The 21872-nt window shown below is 40.4% G+C and overlaps 1 protein-coding gene across 1 annotated transcript in view; it reads right to left on the minus strand.

The window, feature by feature from the left end:
* Positions 1–21872, minus strand: part of GLIS3 (GLIS family zinc finger 3) — a 261503-nt gene that overhangs the window by 193756 nt on the left and 45875 nt on the right. Inside the window, exons 3-4 of the mRNA XM_048850509.2 lie at positions 12109–12316; positions 5111–6236 (exon numbers count right to left, since the gene is read on the minus strand). Of these exons, the coding sequence (XP_048706466.2) occupies positions 5111–6236; positions 12109–12316 (1334 nt within the window). The remainder of the gene's footprint in view (positions 1–5110; positions 6237–12108; positions 12317–21872) is intronic.

Consider the following 21872-nt stretch of genomic DNA (forward strand, 5'->3'; position numbering starts at 1 on the left):
CCTGGAAAGATTCTTTTGGTTTCCTAACCAGGTAATTGGCAAGTAACAACAGGAGCCCCTAAAAAATCCATCACAGATTTACATGTTAGGACAGAATCCCACGGGAGTTCTAATTAGCCTTTGGAGAACGGAGTGTTAACAAACACTGAATGGAATTCCTTCTCCAAACACAATCAACAGTGGGAAAAATCCCTCCCGTGCATGAAGCATTCTCCAACTTTAAAAAAAAACATGTACTGGGATTTTTAGTAGCACTGAAAAAATGTACCGGAAAGGGACAGCCAACTCCAGTGCCTAATCTGAATGTGCTGTTCTATCAGTAGATCCAGCCAAATCTATACAGGAAGCCTAACTTACTGGGTAGTTCAGACAGGTGCAGAACAACTCACTGTACTGGCAGTAAGTCTAGTCAGGACCAGTCTGCAAGTTTCTTCCACTACACTCTAGTTTCATTGTATGATCACTTCCTTATAGTCACACAGGTTTCAAAAAATAACTAGATAAATTCATGGAAGATAGGTCCATCAATGGCTATTAGCCAGGATGGGCAGGGATGGTGTCTTTAGCCTCTGTTTGCCAGAAGCTGGGAATGCGCGACAAGGGATGGATCACTTGATGATTATCTGTTCTGTTCATTCCCTCTGGGGCACCTGGCATTGGCCACTGTTGGAAGACAGGATACTGGGCTAGATGGACATTTGGTCTGACCCAGCATGGCTGTTCTTGTGTTCTTATGTAGACTTCTGTAACTGTTGCTTTCACTGTTTCATGGCTATTAGCTCTTGGTATGATAGTATAATTATATTCTGGGTTCCTGGGAATGAAATTCCCAGTGCATGTCACTAAGTTTGAATCTAACAAACACAATCATTCGCCACTCATCATATCTACTGTCAGCTGGTTGACTCATAGCATACACTACTTTTACTATATCTTTCAGAATCATAGCAGACTGCTTAGTCATAACCAGATGCTATCAGTGGCTACGTCATCTCGTCTTGAGATATGTTACACGCTACTCCAAACCTCTATTTCATCAACATAAAGAAACAAGCTCATCCCTGATATAAATCCATTTAATTCAGTGGAGGATTTTTTTCTTGGCCCTAACCTTACTTATGTAACCTTGTGCACTTAGATGCTTATAATCACTGGAAGATACAATATTGCAGGTTTAGCAGTTCCTTGATTTTTTTTCAGATGTATAACTTAGCATAGAATTATTAAAGGTTATTTGAAGGAAGGAAAACTGAATTCTCTAGTTCATCTTAACCTTAACAATTAATTATGGATCTGAGTCTGCATTAGTTCTGTTAGCACTGGCGTAATATAGCTTAGAAGCATCTTTGACCCTATATTGTGTTGATGGTACATTGAAAAGCAATGTCATTACAATACTAGGAGATTCCGTAAAATAGTCAAATATACCATATATTACATTGACAATGGACTCCAATAGATAGGTGCACAGAATATGGGATGATGAATGTACTGACCATGGCCTTTTCTGACACATGAATAAAAGGAGGATATTTCTCCATTGCAGACAATTGCCTGGTGCTAAGAACCATTATTTCACTGAAATGTTCATGCAGTATGATGTGGTTAGCTTATTGCCTGAGGGTTATTTCATTTCCTTCTCTTACTGTCTCTGGAATGCCCACTCCTTCTCTAAAAGGATCAGACTCATCCACAGCCTCTTCCTACCTCACTCCCTCCAGCACCTGGCACTGACAAAGTGCTGGATCCCTTAGTCTGACATGCCATCTGCAGTTGCCCTCTTTTATGGAGCTCTCTCCTTTTCTCACATTTCCTGCTCTTGCTCAGACCACAGTGGTGGCATCAGGCTTCTCTTCTTCCATTCTTGGTGCTTCCAATCCCCCCCTTCCTTCCTCTTCCCATTCTTTATTCTCTTTTGAGCAAGACTCCAATTCACTCTTCTCTTCTCTTCTCTTTTCTCCCTCTCCATGTTGCTGTAATCTACACCCACCAACTCCTCCTCCTCCCTCTGATTTTAGCTCCTGGCTTTCTCTCTTCCTCTCCTCACAATCTCCCACACTCAGCTTCAGTGACTTCAGCTTTCATGTTGATGACTTGTGCAACCCATAGCTGCATGTCTCCTCGCCTTCACCTCTTAATTCAACCTGCATCCCAGGTCACCAAAAGGGCCATTCACTTGACTTGATCTTCACCCCACATGGCTCTCTCTCTCTCTCTGATCTCTCCATTGCTGACTTCCCTTTTTCTGACCATCACCTGGTCTCTTTCAGCATCACCTATCAGTGCCCTGCCCCCACATCGTGTCACTCAACCTTTCTGTGATGTCCAGTTCATCGGTGTTGAAGATTTTTCATCTGCTCTCAGTCCTCTCCTCCCTGCCTTCTCTTCCCTTTCTTCCGTTGTTATGGTTGTTGATTCTCTCCAATCCTCGCTCTCCACCCTTGACTCTTCGGGGTCTGCCGACTCCCAGCCCTGGCTCACCCTCAACACCCACTTCTTCTGTTCCTGCTCTCATGCTGCTGAGCACCTCTGGAAGAAATCCCATGACCAGGTTGACTTCCTCTGCTACAAATTCATTCTCCCCCTTTCAGTTCTGCCATCTTGCTAGTTCAACATCTAGCTTCACTGAATCCCATGCCCATGATTTCAGTCACCTTTTTGACACTTTAGAATCACTCCTCAAACCCTTACCTCCTGCCTCAACTTCTCTCTCAACACAGGATCTTGTCAATTTATTTCAAGAGAAAATTGACAAAATATGATGTGACCTCCCCCCTCTCCTCAACTCACCTTCCTTTCCCCCTTTCCTCCTCATTGCCTGCACTCCCTCAGCTTTCTGTGGGGGTTCCACAGAGCTCTGTTCCTGGTCCCCCTCACTTTTCCCTCCATGTTTTATTTCTCCACAAACACAAATATGCTGATGACTCAGAGATCTACCTCTCTACTCCAGGCGTTTCACCTTCTGTCCAAGTTAAAATCTTGGCCTGTCTCTGACATTCCTTGTGGATGTCTAGCCATCAGCTCAAGAGCAACATGACTAAAACAGAGCTCTTACTCTTCCTCCTTTCTTTCCCCCAACCCTCCACACCACCTCTGTTCTTGGTCACTTCACTCTGGACAACTCTGCTATCCTGCCTTTCACACAGGCCTACAACCTACCTGTTACCTTTGACCCAGACTTCTCTCTAAGTCTTCATATCCAGGCTATATCTAATCCTTGCAGATTCTTTCCACATAGTGTCTGTTAGCTATGACCTTACTTATCCATCCACACACCTAAAGCTTTCATTTAAGCTCTCATCATCTCAGTTCTCAATTGCTGCAACATCCTTTTCTCTAGCCTTGAAAAATGCAATCTTGCCCCATTCACATCCATTCAGGATGCAGCTGCAAAGATCATTTGACTGAGCACAGGAGAACAGCACCTTCTCTATTAACTAAAATAAGTTGAGACATGGTATGTTTGTCTCTCAAATTAATTAGGCATAATTCAAAACACCTGCAATTATACATTAATGCATAGGGCAGAAATCCTGTAAATCGGAAAGCACCAACTTAAAAAAAACCCCAAAAAACATGTCTCCATTTTGCCTACTCTCTTCCGTAAGTGATAATTGTGCTTTGTGTTGCCACATTATATGTCATGCTTCCAGTGACATAGAAGAATATGCTATATACACAGAGTGCTCAGGTTCAGGAACATTTGCTATACACAATCATCCTAAGGTAAAAGAAATGCTATTCATTTTAAGTTTGAAAAAAAATTTCTGCAATGCAGCAAATCCTTCCTGTTGTCCTTTGGGTTACATTGTGCTTGTAAAACATTAATTCATTTTTAGCGTTTCTGATAGGTGTGACATAAATATTGCATCTTTTAGTCACAATGAAAAGTTCAGGCACCTTACAATGACAAAAAAGCACTAACTAGTCTTACAAATGTTTTTATTACACCCTGTAAGGTTTTTACTGGTTTTCACAATGTTAAGTGAAGAATTCCTCTCCACGTATTACAGCCACAAACAATTACTTGGAAGCAGACTGACAATAGCTTCCTTGGATTGATTTATGTTCCACATGATGTAGAGAAAACCCAGTAAGTTCCTTCTAGTAGAATACCCATCAGCAGTTATTCCTAGAAAATATATGTTCTTTTGTTGTGAGGTGTTACGCTGGAAGTTGGGAGACACCTCACTGACGCTGGGAGGCATAACAGTTGCCTTCCATGTATGCTAGATGAGGGAAAAATTAACTGTCCTTTTGTTTCAAGATAGCTGAAAGATTAGAAGCCACCACCCAAAACATAGGACACACATAAGGCTGCTCAGGAATCTGATCTATGATGTCAGAAGGGTTTCACTGTGGGTTGAATGTAAATACAAGTATGGGGGATTGATTTGCCTGCAGCTGTGTGTCTCTAAGAGGGAGAAGGAGCACACAGAGCAGCACCAAGGTAGCCCCAGACGCAGCCCGAAAAGCACTGGTAGAGTGACCCTGCGAAAACCCCTGGAGAGAATGCTTTTTGAGTAGAGTGCCGGCTGAAAGATACGTAGAACTGTCAGGGAAAAAGCTATCTCCTATTGCTTGAGTCCTACTATGTTCAGGGAAACAGGATTTTTGTACATGCTTCATAAACACACAGGATTGCATCAGAGAAATACCTGACTCCATCATCTATTTCTCCTCCTAACAGAAACAACCACCAAGATCTTGCATATTGGCTAACTGCTCATGGAAAAAGTGTTAACCTAAGGCAAGACAATTTAATTACAATCAGTAATAAATATGCCACAGTACTTATCATGCAGGCAAGTTCACACTCTCATGGCATCTACTCCTTGCTTTATGAAAGTCTCATATGTCTTTCTCAGGTTGGATTCAGAAATAATTCAGATAGGCAGAAAAAGTTATTTCTGGTCAAATGTAAAGAGTTGATATTAGAGAACACCTCTCCCTAACTGTGTAGGTGGAAATATGGGCAGTCGTTCATTCATTCTAATTTTTTTTAAATTCTGTCCACCAGCAGAAATTAGTGCAGAATTAAACCTTATCTAAACTTTCATAAGCAGTGAACTGTACTTCTACCCGACAGGATCTGTCACTTTAGACTTACCGTGCATTTGTTTGGCTTCTCTCCTGAATGAACTCTCATGTGAATCAGCAGTTTGTAACGGGCATTAAATGGCTTGTATCTTCGAGGGCATCCTGCCCAAAAACAAGTGAAGTCCTCTCCCTTTCTCTGATCTATATGAACCTTTTCTATGTGCCGCACAAGTTCCTCTTGCTGGTCATACAGAGCACTGCAATCTATCCAGCGACAGCAGTGTTTACCATTGAAATCATCTAATTCACCATCCTCATCCAACAGAGGGCCCTGGGCAGAGGAAGGCAAGGCAAGTTGATGGGAATGGTTTATGAGGTCATGCTGATGTCGGTGCTGATGTGCATGGTAAGGGGGTGGTGGACCTTGTGGTGGAGGAGGTGGTAGAGGGGGAGGAGGAGGCATGTCAATTGTGCTGCCTGAAAAATCATCCACACGTTCACTTTTTAACATGCTTATTGGCTGGCTGTCTATCAGAGGTATACCTTGTTGAACCACCATGTTGTTCATGACCGCCGACTGCAAGCTACTTTGTTCCAACTGCTGCATCCGCTGGTATTCCACAGTCCCATTTTCACCATAACCTGGGAGGGTGATGTTGCTGTTAGCCACAAGAAGACCTTTCTGAGTGTTTGGAATAGAGCAAGGCTGGGGAATACAGCTTCCTCTTACTCCCAAGAAATGCCCATAGACCTCAGGCTGCGGGGATATGTTTGCTGGTGATGTTCTTGAACCGTTGATGTAGGCAACCAGAGAGGTTGGGGATGTACGGATGATTGTATTGAAGTCAATCCCAATGCCATCAGACAATGGAGACAAAGAGAGGGCTCTTTTTTTGGAGCGGGCTGAATGAGATCTGGTTGAAGAATGGCGAGGGCTCGGGTAAGGGGAATGGTTATTTTCCATACCAAACAAGTAAGAAGGTAATGAGTTAGATACACTGTTGTTGGACATGGATGTTCCAGGTGGTATACTCAGTATGTCTCCTAGCTCACTGCCATTTTGGGATCCTTGGTTGGAAGGAAGGGAAGGAAGAATCCTGTACCCATGAGACCACTCATGTTTCACACTCAGCATTGACTGACTTTCTGACAGGCTTAATGTTGTAGAGGCCAGAGACTCACGTGACATGAGGGACCTGGAATAAAGGCAGGAAAAAGAAAGGCAGGGGTTTAGAAAGTCACATTAAAAGTTCGGTTCATAAATTTATATATTACTAATGTACTGGTTCTTCTATCTTCTCTCTGTTGGCATAGTCTCACAAAGTGTCATAGCAGGGCCAATTTTTTAAAAAGTGCCCTCTAATTTTATGTTTTCAAAGGTTTGCCTGCTCAATTACTACACCTGCAGGCACACACAGGCACTGCATGCATACACTGGGTAGTTGAGAAGCCAACAGAAAATCTGTAAAGCACTTTAAGAGTCTTGGATGAAAGTTACTCTATACGCCCCTTGGATCCTGCACCACTGAAGTCAAAGGAACTTTGTCATTGACTTCAATGGAAGCACAAGCAGGCCCTGAGTGCAAAACATTATGCTTCCACTTCTTATTAAACAGATATTAACTTCTGTTGAGTTGACCTGCCTATCCATCCATTTTGGTGGCAGGTATTGGTGGGAAAAGTTGGAAGCTGATGAATAAGCAGAGAAATAGGTATTAAACTGAAAGGAAATTATAGACTGTAATGGAGGCAAGCTGGTAAATATCATTCTTCTTTAAAGATATAACTCAAGGTTAAAATGCAGATAATATCTAACTGTACAAAATCACAGTAAGTGAATTAAAATAAAGAAGAGCAACAATTTGAGGAGTTTTAGTTTTGTTTTTATGATGTTTCCACAGCTAAGTCAGAAAAAGTGTTTCAGAAATTCTCACCTTCCCAATCTTGTCAAGTAAATTCTTCCCAGAAATATCAGGAAATTTGCTTATACCTGGGATTTCTTAAGTGTAACCCTAACATCTTAAGCCAATAATGGCGCTGGTTTCCTCAAAGAGGCAGGAAGAGGAGAGGCAGGATGGGGCTACAATTCCCAGCTCCAGCACAGACTTCCTGGGTGACTTTAGGCAAGTCACTTAATCTCTCTGGGCTTCGGTTCCCCATCTGTACCATGGGGACAATAGAACTTCTCACTTTGAGGATGTTAGGAGGATAAATTCATTAATATTTGTGAAGTACTCAAAGAGAGTTGAGGTGATGGGGGCCTTATAAGTACCTAGACATACAGGCAGATATCATTGGTTAAGATAGTTATAGCATGTGGGTTCAAGTTAAATTGCTGGATTTGTTGCTTTCATTGCACATTTTGTGTTTTTAAGAAGCACAGAGTTTTGATTATGGCACTGGACCAGTACTCAGGAGATCTGGCTTCTACTCCCAGTTCTGCCACTCACTTCTTGTGTGACTGTGTGCAAGTTACTTAGTCTCTCTGAGTCTCAGTTCCCCCTCTGGAAAATTAGAATAGCAGCTTATCTACTGCACAAGGCAGAGGCTAAATTAATTAAAGCTTGCAGGGGGAAGGGGGGCGTTTACAGGCTGTGATGAACACCATAATAAAACTACTAAATAATGAAAAAAATTGTCAGAGCACTTAGCCCCTGGGATAAGCATTTCTTTCTGTATTTTAATCTAAAGAACTATGCCTACCTGGATGTTATGCACATATACTGCCATAAACAATTGGTTAATATTATTTTACTATGTACTTTTATTGTTCAAAAATTACAGTAAGAAAACAAAAACTAAAAGAGAAATAAACCTCATCTTATATTTGCATATATTCCAGATATTGCTATGGCAGGCAGTACCAGGTGGAGCTATTATACATAGTCTTCCAAGTTCTTGTTCTCAGAGTACAAGCAAGTTTTGACTCTTGGGAAGACATGCTGCGTTGCCGTTCAGTTTGGGTTATGCACAGTCTTTGTGTAGATACAGTTTCAAGAGAGAGGGAGCAGTGCAAGCAGCAGGAGAGATTGTTCTCTGCCTTGGTATCTGATTAGAGTCAATTCTTGAGGAAGAGTTCAGCCCTAGGAACCAGGCATTGGTGTTGGGCTGAGATTGCCCTGCATGCTTTTTGACCATCTCATCTCAGAACTGAGGTATGTGTGTAATTAAAGAAAATTACAGTTAGAGTATACCCAGACTCCACATCTCTGATCTTTCCTCCTCTGGGAAATCAATTTACAAGGCCCCAGAATTCTGCTATTATTTGGTAGAGGTACAACACTAATGTCATAATGGGACAATGGTGTCAGCAGTAGGGGCAACACTCAATACAAATAAAGCCAAAATTCCAGCTTTAGTTGTACCGGTACTGAATGTATGTGAAAAAGATATAGATACAGATATATAGTTCACAGTTTTGCTATCAGTTTTGATTAAGGCCAAATCCTAATCCCATTTAAATCAATAAGATTCTTATCACTGGATTCAGCGTGAGCAAGAGCAGACTCTAAACAATGGCTGGTGTGATATTTCCAGTGAACGAGGTAATGTTTACCAAAGATTACACAAATGATGCAATTGTATGCTGGCTGTCCTTGACATGATTCTCTTTGATACTACAACTTTTCACCTCTGAGATTGGTATAACTTTTGATCAGATTAGTAAAGTTTGAAGAGTGTATGAAACACGAGGCAAGAGAAACGTAGATGGCTTTTGACACTCAATTCTACACAGTTATGTGGTTTACAGCTGAAAAATCCTCACTGTGTTTGTTTCTACTGAAACACTCTCCTTAACCTGGGAGGCAGGGCCTATGTGAGTTCTCCTGTTGCTTAACATAACAAGCATTTTACAGTGGTCAGGAGTCAATTGATCAAAAGCGTCAGCTAACAGTAATTTGGGCTCATTGAGGGCTATACTATATCACAAGGACAAACCACTCCAGGAGCATCTCAGGAAAGAAGCAAAAAGAAAAGGAGTATTTGTGGCACCTTAGAGTCTAACCAATTTATTTGAGCATAAGCTTTCGTGAGCTACAGCTCACTTCAGGGAGTCATAATTGCCTCCCTGCTCCAAGGAGATAGTAAGTTGCCGCTCCCAGGGACTGTCTTAGCTCCGCTAGCTGATGTGCTTTGTTCGAGTAGGAGGTGGAGCTACCTATTCACAGCCACTCCTCAGCCAGCGGTTCCAGAGTGGGGAGTAAATGGCTGTGCAGCATCCCAAAGTTGCTTCTGCATGCCTGGTCCCAAGGTCCAGTAGTCAGCACACTCATGTAAGGGGAGAACTCTTGCTTTTGTTTAGGCACCTGGAAGGGCAAAAGTTCTAGGCTGCAGTGTGGCCCTGAATACTACTATGCTCTGGCCCTAAACAGAGATGTACTTACCGTCTGCAAGTAAAGTGTAATAACATTTGATTTTTACATGGTAGGTTGAGTATTTCTCTAGAAAATAAAATTGGGGATTTTTTAGTTTAATTCATTTGGCATGGCTATTCCTCCTTTACGAACAAACCGAAACATGTGCATCCGACTCAGGCTCATTCAGAAAGATATTGAACTGGTTTAAATGCAAGTGGATGCTCCTGCTAATTTTTTTTTTTAAGTTGCACTTTATAAAATTAAACTAGATTGTGGCCAGACTGTCAAGTGTTCAGTGTTCACAATTAGAAGCAGATTGTCAGCAACCAAAATGCTGAACTCATTTGAAAATCTGTCCCACGCTGATGAGTAAATACTTACAGGGGACACTATATGTACTAGTGTAAAGACGGAGGTTCTGACATAGTTATGTAACACAGAGAGCCAGATCCTCAGCTGGTGTAAATTGGCACAGCTTCATTTACTTCAGTTTAGACCAATTGAGGATTTGGATCAGAATCTTTTAAGTTTACCGACAAGGCATTTCTCTTTATGAATATAATTACTCATTCTCTCTATAATTTGAAATGCAACAGTGCTGCAATATGAACTGCTGATTTGAACCTTAGAAGTAAACATGAAACAGGTGTGAAAATCTTGTTTTCCTTTACTCATGTATGATCACCTAAGTTCAGCATTCTTTGTTTCCCCTGAAAGAATTCCCTGCACTTCCTAGGTCCCAGTCCTGCTCCCATTGGGAAAATCAAAATGAAACATTTAGTTTTGGTCCCTTTCAACATCAATTTGCACCAGGCAGAGCTGCCAGAGTGTACTATGGCATTGTGGGGCATCACAAGGGATATAGGCCAGCCCAACTCATACAGAAGAATGGGGTCACGAGGCCCCCAATTACAACACACACATACGACACTGCTGCAGCTCAGGCAGATGCAGTTTAGTGTTGAACCAACCCAAAATGAAACGTTTCAACTTTTCTGAATTGAAACTTTTTGGAACAAGTTTCAATATTTTGACTTTTCACTCCAATGCAGGACAAAAACAAATGTTAAAATATTGGAATTTCCTGGGGGATCCATTGGTGTTAGTTACTGCCATGTTATTAAAAGGAGAAATACAGGACCTTGAATTCTGACAGGCTGATGATTTCAGTTAATCTTTAGCAAATGTCTCCTTAAAATGAAATCACCCAAGTGAATTACAATTCGGCAAAAGAAGAGCCTAAAAATGGATACATGGAAGGCACAGCTTAAACTCAATAAAAGTGACACATTTAAATACCTGAGAATATACATATACAACACACATATATGTGGCTTTAACTGTAACTACATTATGACTGCTGTCACACTAATCATGATGGCTTTTGGCTCAGAGGCATGGTCTTGGATATGAATGGCTCACAGTGACATACACTGGATGAGCAGTTAATTTGCAAGTCAGCAAACATATGGAGGCCCTACAGGCACATTCTTCAGTGGTAAAATGATGGAAATCCCCTCTTCACAATATAGCTTACAAATAGACTAAAACAAGGTTTCAACCTAGCCAAATACTAGTATTGTTTTTAACCATTTCAAGATAACTCCTGAACTTGCAGTGAAGTAATGAGATACAGTACAAGATATTTTAAAAAACAGTAACAGTTGCATTTTGTAAATAAAAAAAAATACATTTCAGCACTGAACACAATGGTTAGACACACTGACAAAAATTCTTAAAAGCACCTAAGTCACTTAGGAGCTTAAGTCTAATTTTCAAAAGTTCCTAAGTGACTTGAGTGTTATTGAAAATGGGACAACTTCCTCTGTCACTTAGGCACTTTTGAAAATTCTACCAAGTGTTTATACAACTAGTCTGTCAGGGACATGCTATATTAGTAATAAGGTGGTCTATACAACAGTTCTTTTCTTTCCTTAATGTCTATGATTCTATAATATTTTCATTCGCAATGTCAATAGCCATATTTTAGTTTACAAATTCATGGAGACACTGCACCATGAGTTTGACATTAGTATAATTTGGTAAGCACTGGCACAACATACAAAGCTCTGTACCAGACATAAAATACAGTGAAACCCTGCACCAATAGGATTTATTGTTAGGAGTTTTGCTGTTTCCATCCCACAACTCACCTACTGAGCCATAATTTTTTCATTGTAAAAAAAGTAATTTTTTTGCAGTTATGAAAGTCTTCATCCAGTAAAAGAACAACAAAGCATGGAAGCTTTGGACCAAGTTCTGCTGTTAAGTTTGGTCTATACCTAGAAGCTATATGGGCATAGCTATGTTGGTCTGGGGTGTGAAACAAAACCCACACCCCTGACCAACAAAGATATGCCAACAAAACCCCCAGTACAGATGCAGATATGTTGATGGAGGAGTGCTTCTGTCGACATAGTTAATGTCACTCAGGGAGGCAGGGATCCCACCCCAACAGAAAAATTCCTTCTGTCACTGTAGGCTGCAGCTACACCAGGGGACTATACTGGCAAAGCTATGCCACCATAGACTCTGTAGTGTAGACGTAGCCTTAGTTACAGTGGTGTAAATCCAGACTAGCATCACTGATATAATGGATCAGAGTAACTCCATTTAAACACAACCTGTTCTGATGAGTGTAAGTACTTAAATGACAGAAAAATTAATATGCTCTTTTGTAATACTGAAGAGAAGAAATGTAACTCAGGACCTTGTATCTGATGGAGGTATATTCAGGTTTGAAGCATTCATAGCCCTCTGTAAGCTAGGACTGATCTGGTTGCATGCTGTTGAGACCTGGTTTGCAGGAGGTGATATAGGACCCAGTCGCTGAACCATCATGGGACTGCTGGTGACAACTAGATTGTTGCAGCTGCCTTTTCCAATGGACTTGCCCCGAGGCCCACAGCCAAGACCTCCTAAAAATAAATCAGACAGATTAGTTTTCATGTCCCTTTTACACATGACAAGAACAGAGAATTCACAATTATGTTGCGCCCATTTCTATGGTACCAGTGAGGAGAAATTATTGGAACTGAGCATCCTTAATAGGGAAGTAAGATGACTGAGGGCCCTATAATTTTCTGCAAATATATAAAGCGATGTTCTAAAATGGAATCAATTATGCATGCTAATCAAACAAGGACAGAATGAGAACGAACAGGCTTGAATAGCAAGAGGGACCATCTAGGTTCAATATTGGGGAAACCACTTTAAGAACAATCTGGGTAAAGAGCAAGCTTCTGAAGAAGGTTACACAATCACTTTCACAGTGTTATTCAAAGTGAGATAAGACTCCCAGGAATAGCTGAGCCATAATTAGGGAACGGTTTGAATCCATCCCTGCAGAGCTCTGGGGGTCTGTTCACATGCATACCCTGCATCCATAATCCTGCTGGGAGAGGCACTGCTCCCAGATCTGGAGACCCACTGCACCGCTAGTATCATTAGCTATATGAAAGGACTGGGCATAAAGGCAGACCCATAACTCCTTAGCCCACACAGACAGCAGAGGTGTAGAGGAGAGTGCATGTTGTATTCGCTGCAAAGTGGGACAGACCTGCGGCTGCATCCTGCAGTCCAATGGAAGTTTGGAGCCCTGAGAGAAATTCTATGAGAGTCAGAGTTTCTCTTAGGGCTCCCACTGTAGAGCAGAACTTCCCAGAGCTCCCTCTTACCACACAGACATAGCTAGTTCTTTAAAAGCCTTTCATCTATATTGCCATGATTCAAATTGATGGATTATTATACAGCAGTATGGGAAACTATCAAGAGTGTAGGCAAGTGGGACATAACCACAAAACATTCAGAATATTTTGTGTCCTAAAGATAATGATTTAAGACTACCGAAGGGAAGTTTAACAGCTCACTTTTGTTCATAGAAGAGAAGATGAATGAGTTTAAATATGTCAAGTACATGAAAGGCAGATGATATAAAGTAAATGATTCCACTGACATTATGGTTAGGTATAAGTACTAAAATTATTTATATCTCTATTTGTTCTTTGTTCCAAATCCTCCCCAAGCCAGAAAGGAGAACACAGGATGAACACGATGAGAAGTCCCTTACTACTGATTTAAATTATTCTCTACCTTCTGTCTATGAGTTCTAGCTATAACTATGATGTATATTTCTTATTAAGAGTGCTCAGGGGGTTTTGAACTTCACAAAAAGGCATGTTAAGGCATTCATAGCAAAGGCAGGCTTAGGAAAAAAATCCATACCCTTCAATCTCCTCCTGATCAAACTAGATTCCCTTTAAAACTGGGAGGAAATAATCAAAGCAAACTCATTCAAGAAACTCCACATGATGTGGCAAACATTTCAAAAAAGAGTGAGTAAGGTTTATTTATGTCAGTTTCACAGTTCTACACTTCTTTTTAAACTGTTGCCTTTCTCTTTATCTGAGTAATAATGATGGAAATAGCTTACATTTACACAGGGTCTTTTATCCTTAAGGATCCTAACGTGCTGTATAAACCTAAACTAATGTACAAATCTTACATAGTAAGCACATCACCTTCCACCAAAATGCAGAGTGAGTGAGAGAGAAATGTGACAGCCATTTAAGCAGACACACTGTATCAATACTATACTATTTAGAAAGGGAAGTGAAGAATATTGTGTCCCATTGGAACTACAAGGGGAAAGAAATCAGGCAGCCCTTAATAACCCAACCTGAAATTTGACGGGGATATAAGGATTAGTAATACTCTTCTTACAAGAAATAACATGAAATCTTTAACAACTACAAGTTTTTTCATCCCATTGACCATATCCATCAGCACAGCACCCCTGCCACAGAGCTAGAGCATTGGTTCAGTGCTCCTTGCCAACATTACCTATTTTTAGAAGTAACAGAACTACTACAGTGATCAACATTACTACTTGGTCCCCTTACATCGGGAAGCTCCTGGATCTTATCTCCCACTCCATGATACCACCGACTGAATCACCATTTCCAGCAGCACCTGTGTGTGCTCTGTGGATTTCACCAACTGCTGACCTGACTGTGTTGCTTGTGCAACCTGAAAGGGTCAATCCACAAGGCAGCAAGGCTACATATCAATTACAAGCACTGGCAGCTTTCACACTCCCTTTCCATCCCTAATCTAACAGCAGAATGGCAGTAATTTCCTAATGATCTGACTGGCAATAGTTTAATACTCTGCCAAGCTGTTCTCTACAGAACAAGGAAAATGCATTAAAAACCACCTTAATAGTCAAAGAGCATTGAACAGGCCCTGAAATGCTCCAAGTAAAAATGTTAAAATTAACACTGAAGCACAGGAAGCTGTTATACAGTTCTTTATGGGTGGGGATCACATTCATGGAAAGGAGGTTGGAATCCCTGAAAGTGAGTATCTAAAGATAATTCCACATAGCACATCTTAGCGCTACCTATAGAATCATAGAACCATAGGGTTAGAAGGGACAGCAAGGGTCATCTAGTCTAACTCCCTGTGAAGATGCAGGATTTGTTGGATCTAAACTATCCAAGACAGGTGAAAACCTTTGAAAACCTCCAGTGAGGGAGCTTCCATGTATCAAAACAGCAGCTCTCTGGCTGTAAAGGAAAATCATTCCTTACCAATCCATTAGAATTCTTTGAGGGGGGTCAACAAACATGTAGTAAGGGTAATCCAGTGCATACACTGTACATGAACTTTCAGAAAACCTTTGACAAGGTCCCTCTCCAAAGGCTCTTAAGCAAAGTAAGCAGTCATGGGATAAGAAAGAAGGTCCTCTCATGAAGCAGCAACTGATTAAAAGACAGGAAGTCATATAGGAATATATGACCAGTTTTCAGAGTGGAGAGAGGTAAATAGTGGTGTCCCCCAGGGTCCCGTACTGGGACCAGTGCTGTTCAGCATATTCATACATGATCTGAAGAAAGGGGTAAATAGTGAGATGGTAACATTGGCAGATGATACAAAATTAATCAAAATAGTTAAGTCCAAAGCAGAGTTACAATGGGATCTCACAAAACTGGGTGTGTGGGCAACAAAATGGCCAATGAAATTCAGTGTTAATGAAATGCAAAGTGATGCACATTGGAAAACATAATCCCAACTATACATACGAAATAATGAGATCTATATTGGCTGTTACCACTCAAGAAAGAGATCTTGGAGTCATTGTGGATAGTGCTCCGGAAACTCAATGTGCGCGACAGCCAAAAAAGCTAACAGAATGTTAGGAACCATTAGGAAAGGGATGGATAATAAGACAGTAAATATCATAATGCCACTATGTAAATTCATGGAATGCCCATATCTTGAGTACTGCGTGCATTTCTGGTCACCCTTTCTCAAAAAAGATATATTAGAATTGGAAAAGGTACAGAGAAGAGCAACAAATGTGATTAATGGTATGGAACAGCTTCCATGTAAAAAGAGATTCAAAATACTGGGACTGGTCAGGTTGGAAAAGAAACAACTAAGGGGGGCTATTATAGAGGTCTATAAAATCATGAAAGGTGTGGAGAAAGTGAATAAGGAAGTGTTATTTCCTCAATCACATAACACAAGAATCAGGGCCCATCCAATGAAATTAATCGGCAACAGGTTTAAAACAAACAACAGGAAGTACTTCTTCATGCAATGCACAGTCAACCTGTAGAACCCCTTGCCAGGGGATGCTGTGAAGGCCAAAACTATAACTGAGTTAAAAAAGAATTAGATACGTTCATGGAGGATATGCCCATCAATGGCTATTAACCAAGATGGCCAGGGATGCAATTCTAGGTGTCCCATCCTCTGACTGACAGAAGCAGCGAGTGGAAGACAGGGATGGATCGCATGATGGTTTCCCTTTTCTGTTCATTCCCTTTGAAGTACCGAGCATTGGCCAATGCCAAAACACAGGATACTGGGCTAGATGGATCATTAGTGTGACCCAGTATGTCCATTCTTATGTTCTTATGTACACCTGCCTCTGGGGGTTACTATGAATTCTTCCCAGGGAAGCTCAACCAAATCCAAAGAAAACAGAGAGGGATTTTTTTTCTTTCTTGGCTAATCATTTGCACTTAGTCCTAAACAAAGAGTAAAGAACTTACTATTTAATAGATGTTCCTATGTTTTGGCTAAGTTCTTACTGGAAACAAGTCAGGAAAATAACATAGGTTGCCCCCTGTCCTCTTGTTAATAATATGCACCTTTTCGCTCCACACCGAAAATAATTCATCAGCTGCTGTCATTTTATAAGGTCTGTCCATCCTGGGGAAGCCCAACGAGTTTTCTGTACCGTAAGAGACAAATGGGTTTCCAAAAAAACAAAAAACAAAAAACAAACACCCTGGAAAAGCATGCTATAGTAACAGAAGAAACCAATTTTTGCTAGTATATCACAACTGTGAATGCTTGACTAGACTCTGTATATAGGAGAAAGAAAAATAGACAAAGTGATTTGTAAAGAAAATGCATAGTTTAGCTCGGTGAACTTGTTTTTTAGCTTTGAAAAGAAGAGCCCTGCCTCAGAAATCTGGCAAATGTGATCTGATATTTTCCTCAGTGCTACACGCCCTATGCCACTCTCTAGAAATGTTAAGAAACAATAACAACATCCACTTTCTTAAATTCAAGGAGAGAGAAGCAGGAAACCAAAGACTATGAGATTATCAGGTTTCTTTTGGGGGACAGGCCATATTTTTGTTTAGCTGGTCAAATGAAAATTTGAAACCATACAATTAGACTGTTGTTTATACATGATTAACCATGAGCTCATTGGAATTTACCTGCCAAAAAAGTCAGAAAGGTGATTGGTGCAAAAAGGAACTGTTAAACAAAGAGACACAAGCCCCACAATACATTACATTTTTCACTTGTGAGTAAAGGGTCTGGTCTTGCAGTCCCTATATGCATGTAACTCCCTTGAAGTTGATGGGAATTAAGAGCATGTAATAACTGCAAGATAAGGTTCAAAATATTCAGTTGATCTCTGAAAGGGAAAAAAGAGAAAACCTACATTTCAGAGAGAAGTGTTTAGGTAAATTTTAGTGGTGGGACTACGCCATAAATATACCTCACTGTTAATGGGAAACTTTTGCCTTTCAATTCCTCTAACTCAGAACTGGAAGGGAGTGAATATTGTCTGTGGTAAATTTTTCATTATGCTTTTGTTTTTATGAAGAAGGGGTGGGGTCACAATCTCTACCATCAAAGAAACATTAGTTATCAACTAGGAATCTGCTATCATCAGCTCTCACTATTTACGTTCCTTTGTTAATGCACAGTGAGTGTACCGGTGGATATAAAATACTACCGAAGCAGAAAGGTAGCATTTTACACTTCCTTTACACAGATGTAAATGATGACACAGGTTCAGTGGAGGTTCAGCCCTGTCCTCTTTACTCCAACTGAAATCAATGGGAGCCTTTCCACTGACTTCAGTGGGTTTTGGATTAGGCCTCAAATTCTAAGGAAAACTACCATTTATAAAATAGTGAATAATATTCATTATTTGACATGATAAGAGGATCCTATTTCTCCTCTCACTCATACTGGTGTAAATCAGGAGATACTCCAGTGAAGTCAATGGAATCATACTCGTGTAAAACTGGGGAAAGGGCAGAATTGTTCCAGAATTGGCTGAAAGGAATAATTGCAGATAAGTAGTGAATAATTTATTCCAAATCAACATACTACAAGTAAATCAAAACAGTTTCCCCATCAATAATTAACATTAATAATTAACGAGTGTAAACAGTAAAAATATTTTATGGAAATATTTTAATCCATCCATTTCCTCATTCCTCAGCCTGACTATTTCCTTCTGTACCCTTTGTATTTGGTTAATAGCTAAGCCTCCCTCATCTCTGACATGCAATAATACACCACTGCAATCTTCCCAAGAATGTGGCCAATATGCACAGAATACAAGAAAATCTAACTGCTGTACTTTGACAAACTGAACTTCAAATAAATAGATCCTCTTGTTTATATCATTCTCATACCATTTTGAGAAGCAAGAGGAAGACCTTTTGTTTAAACATATTTTCTTCTAGCAGGAGATGTTGATGTAAAAGCCAGTTAATTTTTTGTCCCCAAGTCTTGGTATCTGCTAGTTGTGTAATGTAACCCATATCATATCCTCCAACAATGCAACTATTTTATCTTGTTTTTGTAACTGTAAACTATTTTTAAAAATTGACAAATGATAGTACAGCAAAAATGTCCAACTAGGCCAAAACTGTTTTAATGTTCAATATTCTGAATTAGACACCACACCAAAAATCCAAATCAGTCTTCCAATTAAATAAATGGTGTATTATCTTCAAAATCTTTTTCTAAATTAATTATTCTTGCATTGTCCATTCATCACAGAAAACCCAAACAATTCTTATAGTGATGCACTTCTGAGTTATGCAAAATTAAGTAAGATGTTCATGTTAATTTAATTGGTCAGTGTGAAAATGTATATATTGAAAGGATAGCATCATCTTAAAAACAAAAACAAAAACACTTCAGTCAAATACTTTTACCTAATATTGGTAGAAGTGACTCCTAAGATGACTGCAACAGACAAAAAAACTTTTTCTCTATTTCTTCAGTCTCTTTACTTTGTGCACTTGATAACACTTTGTGAATACTCATGTTCACAATTTCCCCCTGTATAGTCAGTCAGTTTTGCCTGTTGTTTGTGTGGGTCTTTCCTTCATCAATAAAGGAGGGGAAAAACATTTTCCAGAATGAGATTGTAAAACCATAAAAATTGGCGGAATGACTCAGGAGCCAGTGTAGTACCTGAAATTATTTGAACACATTTTTTTAATCGGCTACATTTCAAGTAGCCTGACTTATGAGGAGAGGCTGAGGGAACTGGGATTGTTTAGTCTGCGGAAGAGAAGAATGAGGGGGGATTTGATAGCTGCTTTCAACTACCTGAGAGGTGGTTTCAGAGAGGATGGTTCTAGACTATTCTCAGTGGTAGAAGAGGACAGGACAAGGAGTAATGGTCTCAAGTTGCAGTGGGGGAGGTTTAGGTTGGATATTAGGAAAAACTTTTTCACTAGGAGGGTGGTGAAACACTGGAATGTGTTACCTAGGGAGGTGGTAGAATCTCCTTCCTTAGAAGTTTTTAAGGTCAGGCTTGACAAAGCCCTGGCTGGGATGATTTAATTGGGGATTGGTCCTGCTTTGAGCAGGGGGTTGGACTAGATGACCTCCTGAGGTCCCTTCCAACCCTGATATTCTATGATTCTATGATTCTAAGTTAACAGTGCCCCTCTGAACTACCTTCCATCACTCCCACACCACAGCGTAGTTCTTCATGGGTTGTATATCTTCTCTAACGCATACACCTTTACTACAGCTAAACACTGCCTGCAAGGTTCTGTTCATAGGGATCACTCAGAAAGGCCCTGGACCTTTACAATGGTTGCGGCTGGAAAAAACCCTGATGGGTCACTTAGAAGGGGAAAAGACCACTCCCGTGCCTCAAAGCTCCCTACCAACTCCAATCAGGTCCTTCCCCTAGATCCTACAACCCCACCATTGCTGACTTCTGGGGAGTTGGTGACTATCCCCATGCTTCCTCCTTGAGCACAGTGTCCCCCTCCCTGACATTTTCTAGCTGCAGGAGCCACCAGCCTGCCCTCCTCACCCATCAGGCTCTTCAGGGGACAGAAAGCAGCTTGTACCTTCCTCATAAAGCAGAGGAGGAGGAAAGACTCAGCCCACCTCCCCTCCCTGCCCCTCAGAAGACAGCCATGTTAAGACTGGAGTGGTGGTCTCCCTGAGCCTTTTGGGAAGAAGCAGGAGAGGAGGAGGAGGAGGAACCCGAGGACTGTGCCTACTGCATCAATCCAGGTCTGCGAATCTTTGAGAACTTGGGACTGGTTCACAGATAGGGCTAGTGCCCAGAACCGAACCTGACTTCAGGAGGGCTCGGGGTTGTAGCTGAACTACTCTACATTTAGCCAAAATTTCATTTGATCTGATAAACATTTCTGAGATACTTATACTCAAATACTTCAGAGTACAAGTTGGCCACTAACTGCTTTGCCAAGAAACAATTTTACTACATGTCACGTGAACCATGGTGGAGGTTCTCCTAAAGAATCCAGCTCCTGGAGTTATGTGACTATGTCAGAGTCTCTGCTTTTCTATTTTCTTCTCCCATTCACTTTCTAGCCCTCACAGTTACAGAGAAAAGCTTGACATTTAACCCAACTGCATCCGACAGACTCAGAAACCAGAAAACAAATAAAAATAAATGAATTTTTAAAAAATCTCATGATTCTTAATCTGATGGGTTTTTTGAGGCCTTACTCCTGAATTTTGCACATTTAGGATTGGCAACACTGTGTCAGTAAGAAACTTCCTCTGCTACAAGATCACATTTTGTAAATTAGCTTGCATTAATTTCCAAAGTGATTTGCAGTTCAGTTCCATGAGGCAATCAGGCATGTACTTTCAGCAGTGCAAATCTGAGACGAAAGAGACTGACAAAGCATCATGAAGAACAATGTCTCCCTTCAAGTGGAACTGGGGTAAAAAATTATCCAGCACTGACCGGTGCAAACAATACCATGCAGGTAATTAACTTGGCTGGTTCAAAGCAGACAGCAATGAGATCACCTACTTGGAAACAATTTTTAGTGGCTGCGTTTAGACAAATGAAAACACTGGGTTTTCTAATGGCTAAACTAAGAATGTATTATAAAATGTGAACTTTGTGAGGCTTCCAGGAGAAAATGCTGTAGCACAAAGACAATTTGTATGAAACTTTTTTCACTTAGCTCTGGAGTCCGCATATATATATTTATAACATTTCATATTAATTACGTATTGGTATTTACATTAGCAAGACCCACATTGATAAAAAATTATTTTGGAAGTGTTGTTTTGTTTTGGATTTTTTTCTCATTTTGCATAAGGACGAATAAGTTATCGGTTAACTACACGTACCAGTCAACGTTTAACTGAAGGAGTGGTAATCTTTTAATGCTCTTATTTTTCACTATCAGTAAAGCTGCAATGAGTAGCTCTTAATTAATTATCAGCAATATTGGATAAAATGTGCTCTATGCAATATCAGTTTATTTTCTAAACAGATTTGCCAGCTGTTCCTGTTTTTCTGCTTGACATGACATAGTGAACGGAATATCTGTATTCCTCTGTTACGGCAGATCTCTTGCCCTCCATCTCAGTTCCAGGCCATCACCTAATTTCACCACTGTATATGTACCCTCTGAGCTTTATAGACAGTAGTCAGTGACTTTATATGCACTCACAACTAACCAAGACATTTTCAGGTATAAAGAATTTTTTTCTTGAAAGGTGAATAAACTATTTTCTCCCACCTGTTAATGACATACTCTATCCAGGCCTGATTTTCTTCTCACATACACCAGTATAAATCAGAATAATTCCACTGAAGTAAAGGGAGTTATACAGGTGTTAAAGCAGTGTAAGAACAGAATCAGGCCCTCCATCTCTAGATAGAGTAAAAGTAGGACAATTACAAAT

Source organism: Caretta caretta, chromosome 5 (assembly GCF_965140235.1).
Source record: "Caretta caretta isolate rCarCar2 chromosome 5, rCarCar1.hap1, whole genome shotgun sequence".
Lineage (NCBI taxonomy): Eukaryota > Metazoa > Chordata > Testudines > Cheloniidae > Caretta > Caretta caretta.